At 47.9% G+C, this 21,417-nt stretch overlaps 1 protein-coding gene across 9 annotated transcripts in view; it reads left to right on the forward strand.

The window, feature by feature from the left end:
* The window catches only part of nav3 (neuron navigator 3), a 244,596-nt gene that overhangs the window by 197,880 nt on the left and 25,299 nt on the right, over positions 1 to 21,417 (forward strand). For 5 of the 9 annotated variants that reach the window (XM_031815427.1, XM_031815428.1, XM_031815432.1 and 2 more), the window contains 12 exons: positions 677 to 718; positions 2,728 to 2,885; positions 3,646 to 3,834; positions 4,289 to 4,341; positions 5,893 to 5,913; positions 6,521 to 6,544; positions 7,960 to 7,983; positions 8,235 to 8,312; positions 16,272 to 16,355; positions 19,161 to 19,272; positions 19,531 to 19,652; positions 19,874 to 19,894. In XM_031815427.1, the coding sequence (XP_031671287.1) occupies positions 677 to 718; positions 2,728 to 2,885; positions 3,646 to 3,834; positions 4,289 to 4,341; positions 5,893 to 5,913; positions 6,521 to 6,544; positions 7,960 to 7,983; positions 8,235 to 8,312; positions 16,272 to 16,355; positions 19,161 to 19,272; positions 19,531 to 19,652; positions 19,874 to 19,894 (928 nt within the window). The remainder of the gene's footprint in view (positions 1 to 676; positions 719 to 2,727; positions 2,886 to 3,645; positions 3,835 to 4,288; positions 4,342 to 5,892; positions 5,914 to 6,520; positions 6,545 to 7,959; positions 7,984 to 8,234; positions 8,313 to 16,271; positions 16,356 to 19,160; positions 19,273 to 19,530; positions 19,653 to 19,873; positions 19,895 to 21,417) is intronic. The other 4 variants (XM_031815429.1, XM_031815431.1, XM_031815434.1 and 1 more) reach the window with 2 other exon arrangements.

A 21,417-nucleotide genomic window follows, 5' to 3' on the forward strand; every position in this document is an offset into this window, starting at 1 on the left:
GGAAAAGATATTGTAATGGTTGGAATGAAGGGAACGATATCAAACACAGGGAAGCTACGTGTTTCACTCCGTTACGTTTATTCCATTCCAGCCATTACAATGAGCCCGTCCTCCTATATCTTATCACACCAGCCGTCTCTGACACACAGCCATCAATGTACAGACACTTTGAAAATTGACTTGTAGACTGTATGTATGGAATACAACGTCGTGCTCGTCTTGTCCTTTCAGTATAGCTCACTGTTGTCATAGCGGTTTGTAATATTTCCTTCATTCACAGATTGTTGTTTAAATTGAGAGTTTCAAACTCACCTCAAATGTTCGGTTTAATGTGTGCTTTCCGTATGTCTGTTTCTTGGGTAACGTTGACCATTGTAGTGATTGTCCTTTAGCATTCTCACTTTAGACAGTCTGTGTTCTATCAGTCAATAGATGTGAATTTAATCCATGGCATCATGATCGTTTAAATGTAGAATCTTAATTTGACCAGTTTCTCACAGCAGGAAAATAATCCTCCAGCAAGTGGAAATGACAGACATTAGAAATTACAGACATTAAACCTCAAGTACAGTACACTACAAGATTGCATTTCCTGCTGTGCAACAACAGGGTGATCAAATTAAGATCCTACACCTGTAGGTAATTCTAATGTTTTTCGTTCTCTGTGTCTTAACAGCATGCCTCTTGACAGAAACACTCTCCCCAAAAAGGGACTGAGGTAACTCATCACTCATGCGTTGTCCTTTTAGTGTTTCCTTGTTTTGTCTTTTCATTCTCACAAGTTATTCATACATGTCTTTCTAACTGACAAAATCTCATGTTGTGTCTAATATCATGTTGGTGTAGGAAAGCAGTGTTACATAATGACATTAGTATTTTGCTTGACATTTGTCTCAGGAAAGTGTGGCACCCTATTGGCACTCTATTCCCTATATATAGTGCCCTCCTTTTGATCTGGGTCCATAGGGCTCTGCTCAAAAGAAGTGCACTATGGAATATGGTTCCATTTGGGATTCAGCCCCTATCACACCACCCTGCAACAAATGGCTTTTTCTACCCAATGACTCTGTCTGCAAAAAGCACTGCAACAAGTCCAGGCTTCTGCCCAGGGTTTGATATGTGTCTTTATTAGCCTGCAGTAGAGAGGGAATCTCTACCTTCAGTAGGAGTTCTGCAACCTTTTATAATTCACTGCATGTAATGCTAAGGGGATGTTTGACACACAAAGAACAGGTATTTCCTTTAAACTGTACTTTCACAGCAGGCGTGGAGGCACTTTCCCTTCAGAAGTCTATTTCTATTGATCTCAGAAGCCACTCAGCAGTTTAGGACTGGGTTGTATTTCTTCTCCCTGCCTTTTTTTCTAGCCCAGAGGGATTCAAAGCAACAAATTGCCTTTTTTTCTAGCCCAGAGGGATTCAAAGCAACAAATTGCCTTTTTTTCTAGCCCAGAGGGATTCAAAGCAACAAACTGCCTTTTTTTCTAGCCCAGAGGGATTCAAAGCAACAAATTGCCTTTTTTTCTAGCCCAGAGGGATTCAAAGCAACAAATTGCCTTTTTTTCTAGCCCAGAGGGATTCAAAGCAACAAATTGCCTTTTTTTCTAGCCCAGAGGGATTCAAAGCAACAAACTGCCTTTTTTTCTAGCCCAGAGGGATTCAAAGCAACAAATTGCCTTTTTTTCTAGCCCAGAGGGATTCAAAGCAACAAATTGCCTTTTTTTCTAGCCCAGAGGGATTCAAAGCAACAAATTGCCTTTTTTTCTAGCCCAGAGGGATTCAAAGCAACAAATTGCCTTTTTTTCTAGCCCAGAGGGATTCAAAGCAACAAATTGCCTTTTTTCAAGCCAGATAATAGCTAAATGATTATGATATTCATGTGTCCAATGTTCAGTTTTTAAATGCACATTAAGCAGACTTCAAAACATACTCTGATTGAGGCATTATCTCCTCTGAACTCCAAGTGGAATTCAAAATCAATGGACAATTCTGTGCAAAATAAGCAATTAGAATTGAAATTGAACATGCAGACATGTGCACATGATATATCATTCAATACCTTTTACTGTCATTAGATGTCAATCAGAGTACCTTTCTTCGTCTGAAAGAATTCAGAGTGGGGTTTTAGTATGACAGACAGTCTGTTATGAGCTTCAGTGTTGAAAGGATGAGCTTGAACTCAATTATCTTCCTTTAAGGATTAAACATGGCTGCCTATCAATCATTTAGATAACTCTTCCCCCTGCTAGGAACCGCTAGAGATGAGGAGAGTAAAGACTGTCAGTGTCTTTGACCGTGTGTGTGTATGTGCATGCTTGCACATAGGTGGGATGGGTGGCTGTGCCTGTGTGTGGGTGGATGCATGTGTGTGTGTCTGTGTCCACAGTGCTTGACTTGGGCCGGAACACACCAGAACTCTTCCACCTCCCTCCAACGTTATACTGCTTGAGGTCTAGCACCTCTTTTAGAATATTGACTTAATTATATTGTGGCGTTTCTGCATCTATATATAAACAGAGTACCGGCACTTATATATAAGCAGAGTGCAGGCACCTATTTTAGTCAAAGTCAAGCACTGTGTGTACGTATATAACTATGCATGAGATAGTGAATATATTTGTCACCACACTCCAGTCATGTGATATGTAGATAATACAGTTGCATGGTTCAATAGACGCCATGTTGAATCAGTGGTGCCACTAGTTGACGTGTACCACGTCCTCTCTAGGTACCCTCCCTCGTCCAGACAGACGTCCCATGAGGAGGGGAAGGAGTGGCTGCGTTCTCACTCCACTGGAGGGTTACAGGACACGGGGAGTCAGTCCCCTCTCTCCCCCCCTGGAGTTGCATGCACAAGCACCGGAAAATACCACTACTCCAACCTGCGTAAGCCCTACTCCAAATACCACTACTCCAACCTGCGTAAGCCCTACTCCAAATACCACTACTCCAACCTGCGTAAGCCCTACTCCAAATACCACTACTCCAACCTGCGTAAGCCCTACTCCAAATACCACTACTCCAACCTGCGTAAGCCCTACTCCAAATACCACTACTCCAACCTGCGTAAGCCCTACTCCAAATACCACTACTCCAACCTGCGTAAGCCCTACTCCAAATACCACTACTTCAACCTGCGTAAGCCCTACTCCAAATACCACTACTCCAACCTGCGTAAGCCCTACTCCAAATACCACTACTCCAACCTGCGTAAGCACTACTCCAATACCACTACTCCAACCTGCGTATGCCCTACTCCAAATACCACTACTCCAACCTGCGTAAGCCCTACTCCAAATACCACTACTCCAACCTGCGTAAGCCCTACTCCAAATACCACTACTCCCTCCTGCGTAAGCCCTACTCCAAATACCACTACTCCAACCTGCGTAAGTACTACTCCAAATACCAGTACTCCAACCTGCGCAAGCACTACTTCAAATACCACTACTTCAACCTGCGTAAGCCCTACTCCAAATACCACTACTCCAACCTGCGTAAGCCCTACTTCAAATACCACTACTACAATCTGCGTAAGCACTACTCCAAATACCACTACTCCAACCTGCTTAAGCACTCCTCCAAATACCACTACTCCAAATACCACTACTCCAACCTGTTTGTGCGTGTGTGTTTTCTCCCCCAGTGAGCCCCACCAACCTGTCACCCTACAACCTGCCAGGACCCAGCAGTATGAGTCGCTCCAACAGCATCCCTGCCCAGGACTCCTTTGACCTGTATGGAGAAGCCCACCTGGGGGGCAGCGCCACCTCTCTGGAGGACAGACCCCGGGGCATGAGCCGCTCTGGCTCCTTCAGGGACAGCACCGATGAAGGTAGGCCCAGACTGTGGTCCTATATATGCATTGTATATGCATTGTGTATGTATAACTTGTCTGTGGGACGCTGCTTAGACCAAGAAGAAGTGATAGTCAGGGTTGAGTTCTCAGACTGAAGCTCAAAATGCACTGGACTAGGAACCCGACTTTTTCTGCTTCTCTTTTTAAAGAGAAGATTGGTGTTTCAGTTAACATCTTGGTAACGTGACGGTGCCACTTGAAAGTAATGTTACTAGTCAATGACTAGGCCCTTTGAATTATCCAAACAAGTACTTCATTCGTACACAGCCACACACATGCCATTAGAATATGTTACTTTTACATGCAGATGAGATGGTGCTATTTATAGGACCACAGGTTATGTTCTCTTAATTCCTCTTCCTCACTCGCTCTCATGCTCTCTCGTTCTCTGACTCGCTCTCACTCTCGCTCTCTCTCTGTCTCTCTCTAGTCCATGGATCCTCACTGTCGCTGGTCTCCAGCACCTCGTCCCTGTACTCTGCGGTAAGTTGCATTGTTTTCTCCAAACACACAAACAAACATTTAGACAATCATGCTTATGACAGCCATGGGTGCTGTGTGTGATCCCGGTTAATTGGTGTCATTAGCCTAAAATTATTTCAGGAGACAATATGTAATACATTTTTCAGCAAGCGACAGCCCTGCCACTTTTTTGCTATAAGGCTGGAGAAATGTAACCACTCTCAAAATCAAAGATTGTGTTTTGGATGCAAGGACAGAGTCCATGAAATCAGAGTAATATTTTGAAACATATTTGTGGTTATGATGGGGTAGAACAGTTGCACTTTATAAGTTACATTCTTCAATAATAGATAGGTGTACGAATTGCTTTATAAACTGGGTGGTTCAAGCCCTGAATGCTGATTGGCTGACATCCGTGGTATATGAGACTGTATACCACGGGAATGACAAAACATTTATTTTTACTGCTCTAATTATGTTGGAAACCAGTTTATAATAGCAATAAGGAACCTCTGGGGTTTGTGGTATATTGCCAATATTCCACGGCTAAGGGCTGTATCCAGGCACTCCGCATTGCGTCTTGCCTATGAACAGTCCTTAGCTGTGGTATATTGGCCATATACCACACCTCCTCGGACCTTAATACTTAAATATATCATACATGTTTATATTTAGGCAGTGCATCCAAGGTGATATAGGCAAATTCAAGCTTGGAGAAGGTGTGGATTTTTGGGGGCAAAAGGCAACACTCCAGCTGCAGTCAAACTCAATGAGAAGACAGATCAGTTGAGGAAGATAATCAATTACTGGCGCTCTCCACCTTTTTCCTCCCCAGCAGAAAGTTCTAGAAAGGCCTGGAGAGGAGTTTAGACGTTCACTGATTTCAGAGACTTGTTCTGAAAGTATTCCTATGGGGCAGAAAGACAGCAAGCAGTTATTGTTTATTCTTCATTTCATTGTGTCGATGTTTGGTTGTGTTCATATTTTAATTGTAATTTCATATTTATTTGTTTACATTACTATAATATTTATGTAATTTATGATTTGAATTTCATCATACTTTTCTGTTTGCTATTTTATCATTTCTTCTCATCTTTGGCATTATCTAGTCATCAGTTTTGTTTAATCTCATCTGTTATCACTCAACACCTAGGGCGTGTTCAGTAGGCAGAAAACGTTGTGAAACAGGCAGGTACTATTTCAGCCTGTCCTATGAGAAACGTTTGTTTTCGTTTTCCGTTGCAAAGCGTTTTGCTGCGATGCGCCCTAATGAGCACGACCCTGAAAAACACGACTGACAAAGAGCAATTTTATTAAAATCTCCTACGAAGAACACTATGATAAAAGTATCATGACACATTTTCCCAAAGTCATTACAACACCAATCATTCAGCCCAACAATATAAAGATAGACAAAACATATAGATGTCAATCAAAAGGCCATAGATGATAACCAATGAGAATGCTTGGCTTACACAAAAGTTTGGCACCCTGTTTTCAGGGCAGTGCAAAGTGTTGAGTTGCCATGGTTTCCCATTGCAGCAGCTTGAACCCACGTTTTCTTACTTCCAGGTTCTTTCCTTTCTGGCCAAGGTAAAGACTATGATGCTGTCAGCTATGATCTCTCCACACCACACAGACAACGTGTTTGTATGCCCACCACATGCTCTGATGCTGGTTGAATGTGGCAGATGTTCACACAGGTTTTTGGTTGGTGTGTGAAAAAAAACAACCAATGCTACTTGTGTGCAATGTTACCAGTGTGTGTATATATTGCAATACATACATACAATGTATTATGTTAATTATCCCTGCCACATCGATTACATATGACTTGATTGGCCAAAATCAAACGTTGTGTAAGTTCTTAGTACAGTCTGATTTGACTTGAAATGACACCACAGTCAACGATTTCCCAACACACGCAATAACATCTGCTAAATATGTGAATGTGACCAATAACATTTAATTTGATTTGATGCATCAAGAGCTGCCTTAGCATTTGCTTTCACTTCCGGGCGTCATCTATGGCCTTCTGGCTCCTGCATCATACTCCATCAAAAGCTCAACCCCAATGATCTACTCATTATGACAATGGGCATTCATTGCATCCATAAAGACGCTGTCAGAAGTGAATCATTGTTCATACAACGTGGCTTATTCCTGCACATCTTAACGACATGTCTTCTCTCCCAAACAGACAGAGGAAAAGGCACATTCTGAGGTAAGTGGCTTGGCTTGGTGAGGGACAAAATGTCTCCTATCTGTCTGTCTGGTCTATCTAATCTCTGTCTGGTCGTCTGATCTGTTTGGTCGTCTGGTCTGTCTGTCTCTCTGGTCTGTCTCTCTGGTCTGTCTCTCTGGTCTGTCTCTCTGGTCTGTCTGTCTGTCTGTCTGTCGGTCTGTCGGTCGGTCCGTCAGGTCAGTCTCTCTGTTTGTCTGTCTGGTCAGTCTGTCTGGTCAGTCGGTCGGTCGGTCTGGTCCTTCAGGTCAGTCTCTCTGTTTGTCTGTCTGGTCTGTCTGTCTCTCTGGTCTGTCTGGTCAGTCTCTCTGTTTGTCTATCTAGTCTGTCTCTCTGGTCTGTCTGGTCTGTCAGTCTCTCTGTTTGTCTGTCTGGTCTGGTCTGTCTGGTCTGGTCTGTCTGGTCTTGTCTGTATCTCTGGTCTGTCTGGTCTGTCAGTCTCTCTGTTTGTCTATTTAGTCTGTCTCTCTGGTCTGTCTGGTCTGTCAGTCTCTCTGTTTGTCTGTCTGGTCTGGTCTGTCTGGTCTTGTCTGTCTCTCTGGTCTGTCTGGTCTGTCAGTCTCTCTGTTTGTCTATTTAGTCTGTCTCTCTGGTCTGTCTGGTCTGTCAGTCTCTCTGTTTGTCTGTCTGTCTGGTCTGGTCCGGTCAGATCTCCATAATGAAAGATAACAATCAAAGCACGAGCAGTGATGTATGTATCCACTTTGTCCACAATCAGGTTCTGGTCTATCAGTGGCGAACCTGAACATAAAACTTGTTTATATAACCTTGGACTTGGTGTCCAAGTCAAATCTCTTTGACCCTATGGTGCATTGCTTGTCATTGGCCAGTCTTTTAAACAACCAGGCATTTGAATAGAACCAAACAGCACTTTGACTTGATCTTTACCACACGTCATGCTGACAGTCATGGACAAACATCATTAATACACCCTACTCTATATCCTTCTCTGTGGTTTCACTTCACACCCTATTCAGTTATCACTGGCTTTTCTTTCATTACAATGACTTCCTGTTTCTGTTTGCACCCTACATGAACACGTTAGTTAAAGCCCACAGGTATAATGCTTTATTACTTGTTAAAACCATGGTTGAGTCTTTTTAAAATGCATTATACCAGTCAGGTCTAAGGAAAGTGTTACCAAAGTGACAACTAGCCTAATGTGTTTAGATGCTTGTACACGTTTTCCCCCTTTTATTGGCTAATTTGTCCAAGACTGTGCTGTTGTTTATGTGTGAGAGATTGCCTTATGCCTTATTGGCTAATGGTTTAAACTGCTAACGGTGAGGAAACATGCTGCTTTGTCATCATCGTAACAGATATCTCTCTCACCATATCTTCTGTTTGGACTAAGCATGCATCATAGAGTTAATTGTATTCTTCTCTTTTCAATCAAGGGTCAAACAGGCCAAAATACCACGGTAATCCCCCACTTACGTTCACACTTACATTCACCCCATTGTTTTATACTGTGGCAATGAGGCAGACTTTACATCAATGTTTTCAAATGGATGTTTACTAGGCAGCTGGTACACCAGATTTTGGATTTGCATTTAAAGGGATGGAATCGGAAGATGATGGGCATGCTCTGTTGTATTTTCAATCAGTCCTGTTTTTTTAGGAGAGACGTGATCGTCATGGTAATCTGTTATTTTTTCCCCCACCCAAACAGCAAATCAGGAAGCTGCGACGAGAGCTGGACGCCTCCCAGGAAAAGGTTGCGACCCTCACATCTCAGCTGTCTGCCAATGTAAGTGCCTCTTACTTCAACACACTGAGCAGTCAAAACGTCTGCCTCGTGGTTCATTTGCATCCTAGCCTGTCAGAGAGGTTCGGGGGGAAACTCTGCCTTTGCCAAACCCTTGAATGTAAATCAGTCTAGACACCCACTAATTCCCTTTCTCTCTCTGACTCAAAGGTTTCTTAAGCTTCTGATGAAATGTTTTGAAGTCTGGGTTGTTGTTTTTTTCGAACACGGCTCGAAAATGCAGCTTGTTTACCGGGAATTGTCCTGCGAAGCGGGTCTCATCATGTGGGGCAGCAATATAGAGCGGCCTAGCAAGAACATGCAGATTCAGCAAAACAGAGGGGGGGGGGCTTGTGAGCCCAGTTTGGAGGGAGGAAGTGTATTATACAGAGTGAGAGAGAACCCTGAGAACCCAAAGCCTATCAGGTCTCTGTGGCGAGATGGGCGTTCCTGTCTCTCTCTCAGTGCTGGGCCCTGCGTGAAATGTCTGATCAAGTGCGAGGCTGACAGGGTCTTCACCAGGGTCTCTGACTTTGATCGAGGAGTTCTACATCTCCAGGCACTAAGGCACCACACTGCCAAGTAACTTCCAACTAGCTTTTGTGTTCACTGTGTGACTCATACAGACCCCAGATGTCTTTGTAGAAAAGTTGCATTGTTTAATATATGAGAAAGCTTTTTTTAGATGCCTTTGTGTATATATACTGAACAAAAATATAAATGCATCGGTGTTGGTCCCATGTTTCATGAGCTGAAATAAAAGATCCCAGACATTTTCCACTCGCACAAATAACTTATTTCTCTCAAATTTATTGCGCAAATCTGTTTACATCCCTGTTAGTGGGCACTTTGCCAAGATAATCCATCCACCTGACAGGTGTGGCATATCAAGAAGTTGATTAAACAGCATAATCATTACATAGGTGCACCTTGTGCTGGGGACAATAAAAGGCCACTCTAAAATGAGCAGTTTTGTCACACAATACAATGCCACGTATACTACCGTTCAAAAGTTTGGGGTCACTTGGAAATGTCCTTGTTTTTGAAAGAAAAGCAAATTTTTTGTCCATTTAAAATAACGTCATTGATCAGAAATACAGTGTAGACATTTTTTATGTTATAAATGACTATTGTACCTGGAAACGGCAGATTTTTAATGGAATATCTACATAGGTGTACAGAGGCCCATTATCAGCAACCATTACTCCTTTGTCCCAATGGCACGTTGTGTTAGCTAATCCAAGTTTAGCATTTTAAAAGGCTAATTGATCATTAGAAAACCCTTTTGCAGTTATGTTAGCATAGCTGAAAACCTTTTTAGCCTTTTAAAATGATAAACTTGGATATCCACCAGAGCTGTTGCCAGAGAATTGAACGCTCATTTATCTACTATACATTGCCTCCAACGTCGTTGTAGAGAATTTGGCAGCACGTCCAACCGGCCTCACAACCGCAGACCACCTGTAACCACGCCAGCCCAGGACCTCCACATCTGGCTTATTCACCTGCGGAATCGTCTGAAACCAGCCACCCGGACAGCTGATGAAACTGAGGAGTATTTCTGTCTGTAATAAAGCCCTTTTTGGGGTAAAACTCATTCTGATTGGCTGGGCCTGGTTCCCCAGTGGGTGGACCTATGCCCACCCATGCCAAGAGTGTACAAAGCTGTCATCAAGACAAAGGGTGGCTACTTTGAAGAATCTGGTTACAACATGATTCCATGTGTTATTTCATAGTTTTGACGTCTTCACTATTATTCTACAATGTAGACAATAGTACAAATAAAGAAAACCCTTGAATATATATATATATTACCTCATGCCTTTCCTGGGCTCCTGATCCCAATCTGTTCCAGTAGCGTCATCCCCACCAGACCCATACACTCTCTCTGGTACCGGCTGGTGTCTGGTACCGGATGGTGTCTGGTACCCAAGCTTCATGGCCCATGCTGTGCATTGGAACAACATTTCTCTCCGGAGACTCCAGTGGATGAAACATGCACTGCAGCATTGATTAAGGCAGCGTTTCAGGTGCTGTAATCTGATTTGTCTGGGAGAGATACTGCATCTTCAGCAGGTGCATACTGTATGTTTGCAGTCATGTTCTCCTGAATGGCTGATTAAATATAAATCCCACTTAGAGAGAGGCACTGTTTTGTCATTGAACGAATGAGAAGAGCTGTGAGTGTGGTGTCTGCTGATTGATGTCATCGCAGATTGACCCGAATCACATTTACAATCCAGTCATTTAGCAGACGCTCTTATCCAGAGCCACTTACAGTAGTGAGTCATTTAGCAGAAGCTCTTATCCAGAGCCATTTACAGTAGTGAGTCATTTAGCAGACGCTCTTATCCAGAGCCACTTACAGTAGTGAGTCATTTAGCAGACACTCTTATCCAGAGCCACTAACAGTAGTGAGTAATTTAGCAGACGCTCTTATCCAGAGCCACTTACATTAGTGAGTCATTTAGCAGACGCTCTTATCCAGAGCCACTTACAGTAGTGTGCATACATTTTCGTACTTGTCCCCTGTGGGAATCAAACCCGCAACCCTGGAGTTGCAGGCACTGTGCTCCAGCAGCTGAGCTGTACGGGACACTAATGGACTGTATGTAAGACGCTCATTTACTGTATCTGCTCACTGCCTTTGTAATATGTTAATATGGAAATTAATATTTTGACCTTTTTGGAATAAGGAATATTTTGAATAAAGGACTATTTGTTGTGTCACCTTCAGCATGGTGCTAGCAGGTCAGTCTGGCCTGATTTGTAGCTAAAATGGCCGCCACATCAGGCACACAGTTGTATGTGTGTAGTCACATATGGTTAGAGAAGCTCTCCCACGTCCACGTCAATCTATTTCATGTGTGTTTGGGTTTTCTTTGATTAGAACAAAGCCGAAGGAGGAAAACCCAGCATCCTGGAAAAAGGATTTAAAAGAACATTGTAGAAGCGTCTTAGTATTGTATTTTCTCCTCAGAAGAGATTCCATTCCTTGCCTTGGCTGTCATTAAAGTGGGTTTAAGAGGTGGGTTTATATCTCTGCACTCTACTTACCTACCTACCTTACCCTAATTCTCCTTCCTTCAACTTCCGTCACTCTCTCTGTTTCCTTTCCCTCTCACTCCTTTCTCTCCCCTCTAGATTGCCCTCACTCTCTCTCTCTTATCCCCTCCCCTCTACCTCTTTTTGTCCCTTTCTCTTTGGGGATTTGGGAATTAGTATATCTAGCCGTCTGTGCTGGCTTGTTCTACAGTATTCATGCTGGTGTGTGTGTGTGTGTGGATGGGTTGAGCAGAGAGGGCTCTGAGGATGGCGTCGACACTGGGCAGCAGCAGTAGTAGTAGGGGCAGCTCTCTGGCCGGTTCGCTGGTCTGGCCACCCCTCAACCACTACCCCGGCTCCCAACAGAGGCCCCAGGGCAGGGGTCGCAAGGCCAAAGGCCAGCCGCGGGATGCGTGGAAAGCTTCACAGCCCTACCCACAGGGCGGACAGGTGGGCAGGCGCGGTGGGTGTATGTCACATGATGGAGGGGGCTGATGGGATTGGATGGATGACATTTTGCAAAGGTTATATGCAATTCAGCCAGAGAGGAGAGAAGAGGACCATTATGGTGGTGTTGGCTTATTGGTGTATGACTGTGATTACTGTGTGGCTACTCCTCTGCCCTATTGAGCTGAGATTTTCTTATCTGTGGGCACGCTGCCTGGCTTTGTGTGACTCACTGGTCCTGACAGGTGTCTGAGGCTCCATGCTGTGGAGTTGCGTGGGTGTGAGCTCACACTGTTCTGTCTGTTTCTCTCTCTGTCACACACATGCACACACACACAATTACTATTCTTGTATTTTCTAGGTGAGGACTTATCACCCCCCCACACACACACACACACACACACACACACTATCCCTCACAGTGCTATCCTATTTCCATGGAGCTTTACTTCCATCAGGCTCAGTGCAGCAGATGGTGTCATGCTGCTAAACATTTGGCACCCTTCAGTTTGTCGCCGGTGTTTCTTCAGGTGAAAAAATTACTCGACACTAAACCTTCCCTGACCTGTGTACAAGAAGATATGCCCACTTTTCACTTTCTTTAGGTCTGGGTTCAGCTGTGTTTTTGTGCATGTTCAAATCACCAGTTGGCTGTGAAAATCAGTCCTAATCATGGATGTTGTTGTCGCTGCTGTTGTCTTCAGAGAAAGTGAAGGTTCACAGCTTTCAGAAGAGCAGACGTGGTGTAGTTCCCACTTCTTCTGTAGCATGTCTGTACGTCATGTCTTCTCTGGACCTCGTGTTTTACCTTCCAGTCCATAACATCAAAGCTCTCACCCTGGACCAGTGGGGGAGTGGGTAGCATGCAGCAGGCTCCGCGTTGCCCTGGACCAGTGGGGGAGTGGGTAGCATGCAGCAGGCTCCGCGTTGCCCTGGACCAGTGGGGGAGTGGGTAGCATGCAGCAGGCTCCGCGTTGCCCTGGACCAGTGGGGGAGTGGGTAGCATGCAGCAGGCTCCGCGTTGCCCTGGACCAGTGGGGGAGTGGGTAGCATGCAGCAGGCTCCGCGTTGCCCTGGACCAGTGGGGGAGTGGGTAGCATGCAGCAGGCTCCGCGTTGCCCTGGACCAGTGGGTTAGTGGGTAGCATGCAGCAGGCTCCGCGTTGCCGTGGTAAAGTGGGGGAGTGGGTAGCATGCAGCAGGCTCCGCGTTGCCCTGGACCAGTGGGTGAGTGGGTAGCATGCAGCAGGCTCCGCGTTGCCGTGGTAAAGTGGGGGAGTGGGTAGCATGCAGCAGGCTCCGCGTTGCCCTGGACCAGTGGGGGAGTGGGTAGCATGCAGCAGGCTCCGCGTTGCCCTGGACCAGTGGGGGAGTGGGTAGCATGCAGCAGGCTCCGCGTTGCCCTGGACCAGTGGGAGAGTGGGTAGCATGCAGCAGGCTCCGCGTTGCCCTGGACCAGTGGGGGAGTGGGTAGCATGCAGCAGGCTCCGCGTTGCCCTGGACCAGTGGGGGAGTGGGTAGCATGCAGCAGGCTCCGCGTTGCCCTGGACCAGTGGGGGAGTGGGTAGCATGCAGCAGGCTCCGCGTTGCCCTGGACCAGTGGGGGAGTGGGTAGCATGCAGCAGGCTCCGCGTTGCCCTGGACCAGTGGGGGAGTGGGTAGCATGCAGCAGGCTCCGCGTTGCCCTGGACCAGTGGGGGAGTGGGTAGCATGCAGCAGGCTCCGCGTTGCCCTGGACCAGTGGGTGAGTGGGTAGCATGCAGCAGGCTCCGCGTTGCCGTGGTAAAGTGGGGGAGTGGGTAGCATGCAGCAGGCTCCGCGTTGCCCTGGACCAGTGGGGGAGTGGGTAGCATGCAGCAGGCTCCGCGTTGCCCTGGACCAGTGGGGGAGTGGGTAGCATGCAGCAGGCTCCGCGTTGCCCTGGACCAGTGGGAGAGTGGGTAGCATGCAGCAGGCTCCGCGTTGCCCTGGACCAGTGGGGGAGTGGGTAGCATGCAGCAGGCTCCGCGTTGCCCTGGACCAGTGGGGGAGTGGGTAGCATGCAGCAGGCTCCGCGTTGCCCTGGACCAGTGGGGGAGTGGGTAGCATGCAGCAGGCTCCGCGTTGCCCTGGACCAGTGGGGGAGTGGGTAGCATGCAGCAGGCTCCGCGTTGCCCTGGACCAGTGGGGGAGTGGGTAGCATGCAGCAGGCTCCGCGTTGCCCTGGACCAGTGGGGGAGTGGGTAGCATGCAGCAGGCTCCGCGTTGCCCTGGACCAGTGGGGGAGTGGGTAGCATGCAGCAGGCTCCGCGTTGCCCTGGACCAGTGGGGGAGTGGGTAGCATGCAGCAGGCTCCGCGTTGCCCTGGACCAGTGGGGGAGTGGGTAGCATGCAGCAGGCTCCGCGTTGCCCTGGACCAGTGGGGGAGTGGGTAGCATGCAGCAGGCTCCGCGTTGCCCTGGACCAGTGGGGGAGTGGGTAGCATGCAGCAGGCTCCGCGTTGCCGTGGTAAAGTGGGGGAGTGGGTAGCATGCAGCAGGCTCCGCGTTGCCCTGGACCAGTGGGGGAGTGGGTAGCATGCAGCAGGCTCCGCGTTGCCCTGGACCAGTGGGGGAGTGGGTAGCATGCAGCAGGCTCCGCGTTGCCGTGGTAAAGTGGGGGAGTGGGTAGCATGCAGCAGGCTCCGCGTTGCCCTGGACCAGTGGGGGAGTGGGTAGCATGCAGCAGGCTCCGCGTTGCCGTGGTAAAGTGGGGGAGTGGGTAGCATGCAGCAGGCTCCGCGTTGCCGTGGTAAAGTGGGGGAGTGGGTAGCATGCAGCAGGCTCCGCGTTGCCGTGGTAAAGTGGGGGAGTGGGTAGCATGCAGCAGGCTCCGCGTTGCCGTGGTAAAGTGGGGGAGTGGGTAGCATGCAGCAGGCTCCGCGTTGCCGTGGTAAAGTGGGGGAGTGGGTAGCATGCAGCAGGCTCCGCGTTGCCGTGGTAAAGTGGGGGAGTGGGTAGCATGCAGCAGGCTCCGCGTTGCCGTGGTAAAGTGGGGGAGTGGGTAGCATGCAGCAGGCTCCGCGTTGCCCTGGACCAGTGGGGGAGTGGGTAGCATGCAGCAGGCTCCGCGTTGCCGTGGTAAAGTGGGGGAGTGGGTAGCATGCAGCAGGCTCCGCGTTGCCCTGGACCAGTGGGGGAGTGGGTAGCATGCAGCAGGCTCCGCGTTGCCGTGGTAAAGTGGGGGAGTGGGTAGCATGCAGCAGGCTCCGCGTTGCCGTGGTAAAGTGGGGGAGTGGGTAGCATGCAGCAGGCTCCGTGTTGCCGTGGTAAAGTGGGGGAGTGGGTAGCATGCAGCAGGCTCCGCGTTGCCGTGGTAAAGTGGGGGAGTGGGTAGCATGCAGCAGGCTCCGCGTTGCCGTGGTAAAGTGGGGGAGTGGGTAGCATGCAGCAGGCTCTGCGTTGCCGTGGTAAAGTGGGGGAGTGGGTAGCATGCAGCAGGCTCCGCGTTGCCGTGGTAAAGTGGGGGAGTGGGTAGCATGCAGCAGGCTCCGCGTTGCCCTGGACCAGTGGGGGAGTGGGTAGCATGCAGCAGGCTCCGCGTTGCCGTGGTAAAGTGGGGGAGTGGGTAGCATGCAGCAGGCTCCGCGTTGCCGTGGTAAAGTGGGGGAGTGGGTAGCATGCAGCAGGCTCCGCGTTGCCGTGGTAAAGTGGGGGAGTGGGTAGCATGCAGCAGGCTCCGCGTTGCCGTGGTAAAGTGGGGGAGTGGGTAGCATGCAGCAGGCTCCGCGTTGCCGTGGTAAAGTGGGGGAGTGGGTAGCATGCAGCAGGCTCCGCGTTGCCGTGGTAAAGTGGGGGAGTGGGTAGCATGCAGCAGGCTCCGCGTTGCCGTGGTAAAGTGGGGGAGTGGGTAGCATGCAGCAGGCTCCGCGTTGCCGTGGTAAAGTGGGGGAGTGGGTAGCATGCAGCAGGCTCCGCGTTGCCGTGGTAAAGTGGGGGAGTGGGTAGCATGCAGCAGGCTCCGCGTTGCCGTGGTAAAGTGCAAGCTGTAACTAGTGGGAATGTTCCTAGTGTGTTGGTTCAGATACAGAAATAAACATGATCGTCCAGCCAGTCAGTCAGCGCTGGTGGTTCAACAGAGGGATGACTTGACTCAGTCTATCAGAGCTGAGGGTCCCTGGGGAGAGGGGAGACTCATGAGAAACACAAGGGAACATGAAGAGGGCGAGAGAGAAATAGCCTACACCCTCAGGTCGCATCGATTCTTCTCCTATATGTTTAAGTGGCTATCTAACAATGGATTTTCCACACTGTGTGCTCAATGTGTGTTTGTGAATCATCTTGAATCCACCTGGTGAAAAGGTTGTTCCACCTACAGAGAATGGTATATTTATAGGACTTCAGGAAAATGTGACAGAAAATGTGCAAATGTAACGCTGTCTCTTCATGCCTACTTTAATGACCCGTCCAGTGCTTTTGTTGTCGGTGTTGAACTCTGACCTCTGTGTTGGCAGGCTCACCTGGTGGCAGCCTTTGAGAAGAGCCTGGGGAACATGACCTGTCGCCTAACGAGCCTCACCATGACAGCTGAGCAAAAGGTACGTGCCTCTTTCTGTTGCTGCGTCCCACCGCTACCAGATACCTTCTCATGTATGAAGTCGCAGCTTTAGTGTTTCATCATCTCTGAGAAGTCTGCCTGTTTGTGCACATCACTGTTAATCCACGGTCCTTTACACTTTACAATAACTGTAACTTATAGAGGTGTTATAGAGCATTCATATGGTCTTCATAAGCACTACATAACGTACCCTAAATCATTTAGAATCATCCTGTGTCGTGCCCATGGCACATTTACCACGCTTTATACAGCATGACTTGTTCTTATGAATGATTTCTGTATAGACCTCTTGTTGAAGGCTTCATTACGTTAGGCGCTATGGTAAAGGACAATTCCACCCAAAAAACTGTCTTTTGGTATTTGGTTCATTAGTCCATTGTCATATGATGCAAAACTCATGATGCGGGGATGATTTCTGTATTTTTAAAGTTAACTATCTCCACAACTTAATTGCTGACAAGCAAAATATTTTGGGACTATGTCAACAATGGCCTAATGAAACAAATACCAAAAGATTGTTTTTGGGTGGTAAGTTTAGTGTGGGACCTTTTCCACTCTTACTTGAAGATGTAACTTGTCACACATGTATCCTAATCCAGGACATTGGTTTCGCTCCATACTCTGCAGAGTTATTTCTTCAGGGGCGTGTACTGAATGATGCTATACTCATAGACAGATGTCAGACCACATTAGAGATGACAGAAGTGTTTGTTACGGGTTCGTAATTGGCAGCGGTTGAGTGGGATTAGGGTCTGGGAGAAGAACCCAGATAGGGTAACGTCATCCAGCTCTAAAACCAGGATCAGTGAAAGAATGGTGCATGTGTTGTAAATATAAAGCCGTCCTTGTGATGAAACGTGAGCGTTTCCGCCTGTCCACCCGCTCGTGGAAACCCTACTCATAACATTGACGAGCTGTGGCAGCCCTAATCCTGGATAAATTAAACCAGAGATTCTAGAGGGACGTCTTTGTTAAGCAAGCCGCCTGCACCCTCCCAACTTTTAATTAAGACTGAAACACTATCACAAGCCCACAGTGGTTTTGGGGGAATTGGAGCGCTGTTGCCTTATATCTAATCATGTGGGTTTAATAGAGGAGCCGTGTAGGTTTTATCCAAGCAGGTGGGGCGGAGGGTAAAACTCTATTGCCAAACCTTATCATCTTAAACCTGCTTATGGCCTATCTTTGTGTGCTTTTGAGGCAGGAATATTTGACTGAGTTATTTGGATTGAGTATTGAGAGAATAGTGCCCCTGGCCGAAATGAAAGGTAGACCGTTAGAGATTTAGAGGCAGAAATCAAGATGTTTCTCTTTCAACAGGATTAGTGAACAAAAAGGTCTATTCAAGATCCACCTAAAGCACATTTGTTATTTTTTGGGACTCCAAATGTTGTTTCTGCAGTATATCTATAATCAAGCAATCAAATTGTTTTCAATTGTGCAGTTTGGTATTGTCTGTGGTGTGGTGGTGCTGTGGAGAATGGTATGGTCTGTGGTGTGGTGGTGCTGTGGAGGTTGGTAATTGTCTGTGGTGTGGTGGTGCTGTGCAGGTTGGTATTGTCTGTGGTGCTGTGGAGGTTGGTATTGTCTGTGGTGTGGTGGTGCTGTGGAGGTTGGTATGGTCTGTGGTGTGATGGTGCTGTGGAGGTCGGTATGGTCTGTGGTGTGGAGGTTGGTATGGTCTGTGGTGTGGAGGTTGGTATGGTCTGTGGTGTGGAGGTTGGTATGGTCTGTGGTGTGGAGGTTGGTATGGTCTGTGGTGTGGAGGTTGGTATGGTCTGTGGTGTGGTGGTGCTGTGGAGGTTGGTATGGTTTGTGGTGTGGTGGTGCTATGGAGGTTGGTATTGTCTGTGGTGTGGTGGTGCTGTGGAGGTTGGTATTGTCTGTGGTGTGGTGGTGCTGTGGAGGTTGGTATGGTCTGTGGTGTGGTGGTGCTGTGGAGGTTGGTATGGTCTGTGCTGTGGAGGTTGGTATTGTCTGTGGTGTGGTGGTGCTGTGGAGGTTGGTATGGTCTGTGCTGTGGAGGTTGGTATGGTCTGTGGTGTGGTGGTGCTGTGGAGGTTGGTATGGTCTGTGCTGTGGAGGTTGGTATTGTCTGTGGTGTGGTGGTGCTGTGGAGGTTGGTATGGTCTGTGCTGTGGAGGTTGGTATGGTCTGTGGTGTGGTGGTGCTGTGGAGGTTGGTATTGTCTGTGGTGTGGTGGTGCTGTGGAGGTTGGTATGGTCTGTGGTGTGGTGGTGCTGTGGAGGTTGGTATTGTCTGTGGTGTGGTGGTGCTGTGGAGGTTGGTATGGTCTGTGCTGTGGAGGTTGGTATGGTCTGTGGTGTGGTGGTGCTGTGGAGGTTGGTATTGTCTGTGGTGTGGTGGTGCTGTGGAGGTTGGTATGGTCTGTGCTGTGGAGGTTGGTATGGTCTGTGGTGTGGTGGTGCTGTGGAGGTTGGTATGGTCTGTGCTGTGGAGGTTGGTATTGTCTGTGGTGTGGTGGTGCTGTGGAGGTTGGTATGGTCTGTGCTGTGGAGGTTGGTATGGTCTGTGGTGTGGTGGTGCTGTGGAGGTTGGTATTGTCTGTGGTGTGGTGGTGCTGTGGAGGTTGGTATGGTCTGTGGTGTGGTGGTGCTGTGGAGGTTGGTATTGTCTGTGGTGTGGTGGTGCTGTGGAGGTTGGTATGGTCTGTGCTGTGGAGGTTGGTATGGTCTGTGGTGTGGTGGTGCTGTGGAGGTTGGTATTGTCTGTGGTGTGGTGGTGCTGTGGAGGTTGATCTGTGGCGCTGCTTCTCTTCCCTCAGGAGTCGGAGCTGGCTGAGCTGAGAGAGACCATCGAGGCGCTGAAAGCCCAGAACACAGACGCCCAGACAGCCATCCAAGTGGCCCTCAACGGCCCCGACCACCTACACAAAGGTAGCGCCGCCAGAGGAGAACACTCCATATGCGCTTTAGTATGGGCAAGAACCGCACCTCTTCCTCTTGATCGACCCACACATTTCAAACTCTGTCCCTCTTTACTCATGAGAGCAGCCATACACCACTCTAGAATGTTCAGAGCAGCCATACACCACTCTAGAAAATTCACCCTCTTTGAAAGTTGATCTCAAACACCTGGCGCTTGGGAGTTAGACTGGGTAGGTACTAAAAAAGCGGGTTGTCTTGTGCTTCCAGATCTGCGGATTAGGCGGCAACACTCGTCGGAGAGCATGTCCAGCATCAACAGTGCAGCCAGTCACTCGTCCCTGGGCAGCGCCAAAGACCTAGAGGACAAGAAGAAGAAGAAGAAGAGCTGGGTAAGTTAGTGAGTGAAGAAATCCCACGGGAGAAGGAGAGGAGGAGGGTTTCTTGGCTCGTATAGACGTCTCCATGCAGTGCACTTCACTCTAACCTCTGAACCATCTAAACCATGCCAGTCTCACACTCCTTTCTACTGAGAAGTCATACATTGTCATAACTGTGACTTGTAATTCCACTCCCTTTTCTCACGCTCTCCCTAACCCTAACCCTCTGCCAGGGAAAAGAGAGAGGCAACAAGGTGAATATGAAACCCCCCCATCCTCTCGCATGTCTATGACAGAGTGAATGACTTTGAGATAAAGAGGGGTAACACTTTTGTACAAGGATCACATAATGGGCACTAATCTCCTCAGTGTATAATTGTGTATATAAGTAGATAAATAGGACCTTTATTCTATAGTATTAGCCAGTTGTTAGTCCTTCATTCAGTGTTTCCTGTACTCATTCATGTGTAAAGCAGAAAAAACCAAATAAAAGCCTAATAAAATGTGTTAATAATACCAACTAAGGCTTAATTCACCATTTCAAATAGTGCCTAATGTGATCCATTTACCCAAAAGGGACAGATACTTATTTAAGAATGAATCAGTGCTGTCCCACTTTGTTGCCTGAAGTCCCCCAGTCAGTGTACCACTTGATTAAGCGTACAGTCCATCTCTCCTCGTAATATTAGGCTTCTTTCCCCTCTCCTTCTGTGTGCAGTTACACTTCTGCCTCCCATGGAGAAAATATTACCCTATTGGAGAAACGCATTCATTCAAAATCCACGTTTGTGTAAATCCTCCCTCTACCCTGTGTTTTTCTGCTGGGAATACAGGTTCCTGCTGGTTAATGACTACTATTTTGCGAGGACCCTCTGAATAACTTTTCATTACATTCAATAATTACTCATACATTCTTATAATAAGATTCAGTACAGAAGACAACCCCACATCAGGAGTATACAATCTGACCTCCATACTATCTCTTCTGGGAAACAGACCATGATGAATGGCTAAATGTTCGTCAAGGAGTACGACCAGCATCTTTACAACTGCTCAATTCTCTTTCCCAATCCTTCCTAGACTCTGAGCCAGAGAAAAGCTCAACCCACGCTCATAAATAAAAATCTGCTTCATATTTATGCAGCTATTCATATTCATTTGCATATAAAATCTGCCTCTGTGCCACTGTGGCCTGAAACACTGGGAGTGTGCGGCTCAGAGGCTAATGAAGTGCCTGTGATCTGGCTGAAGAGGGCATCACTAACAGCAGGGAGCGGGACATGGGCGCGCACACACACACACACACACACACACGCACGCACACACGCGCACGCACGCACACACACACACACACACACACACACACACACACACACACACACACGCACACACGCACACACACGCACACACGCACGCACGCACACACGCACACACGCGCACACGCACACACGCACACACACACATCAAGTGCAGTTTCCCCTCCCTGGATCCATTCTTCAACTTGTACAGGAAACAAAATGTCTCCTTCTTCCGGCTCCATTGTGGCTCCAGATGTTCTTTGACATGGGGGGGGAAAGGCTGCAGTCGCACTGAAAATGATGTGATTGTGCTAGGGCTCCTCCTCCAAACAAGGGAGAGATATGAGGCAGCTCAGCTCTGAGTGCCACAATGCAAATGCCCCAGACCTCAGGAACTAGTCGCCAGTTAAATGGAGTTTTAAAGTGGCAAGGGAGGTCTTTTGGGGTATGACAGTTGAACAAAGCTCATTAGGTATTTA

This window comes from Oncorhynchus kisutch, unplaced genomic scaffold (genome assembly GCF_002021735.2).
Source record: "Oncorhynchus kisutch isolate 150728-3 unplaced genomic scaffold, Okis_V2 Okis09a-Okis19a_hom, whole genome shotgun sequence".
Taxonomy (NCBI): domain Eukaryota; kingdom Metazoa; phylum Chordata; class Actinopteri; order Salmoniformes; family Salmonidae; genus Oncorhynchus; species Oncorhynchus kisutch.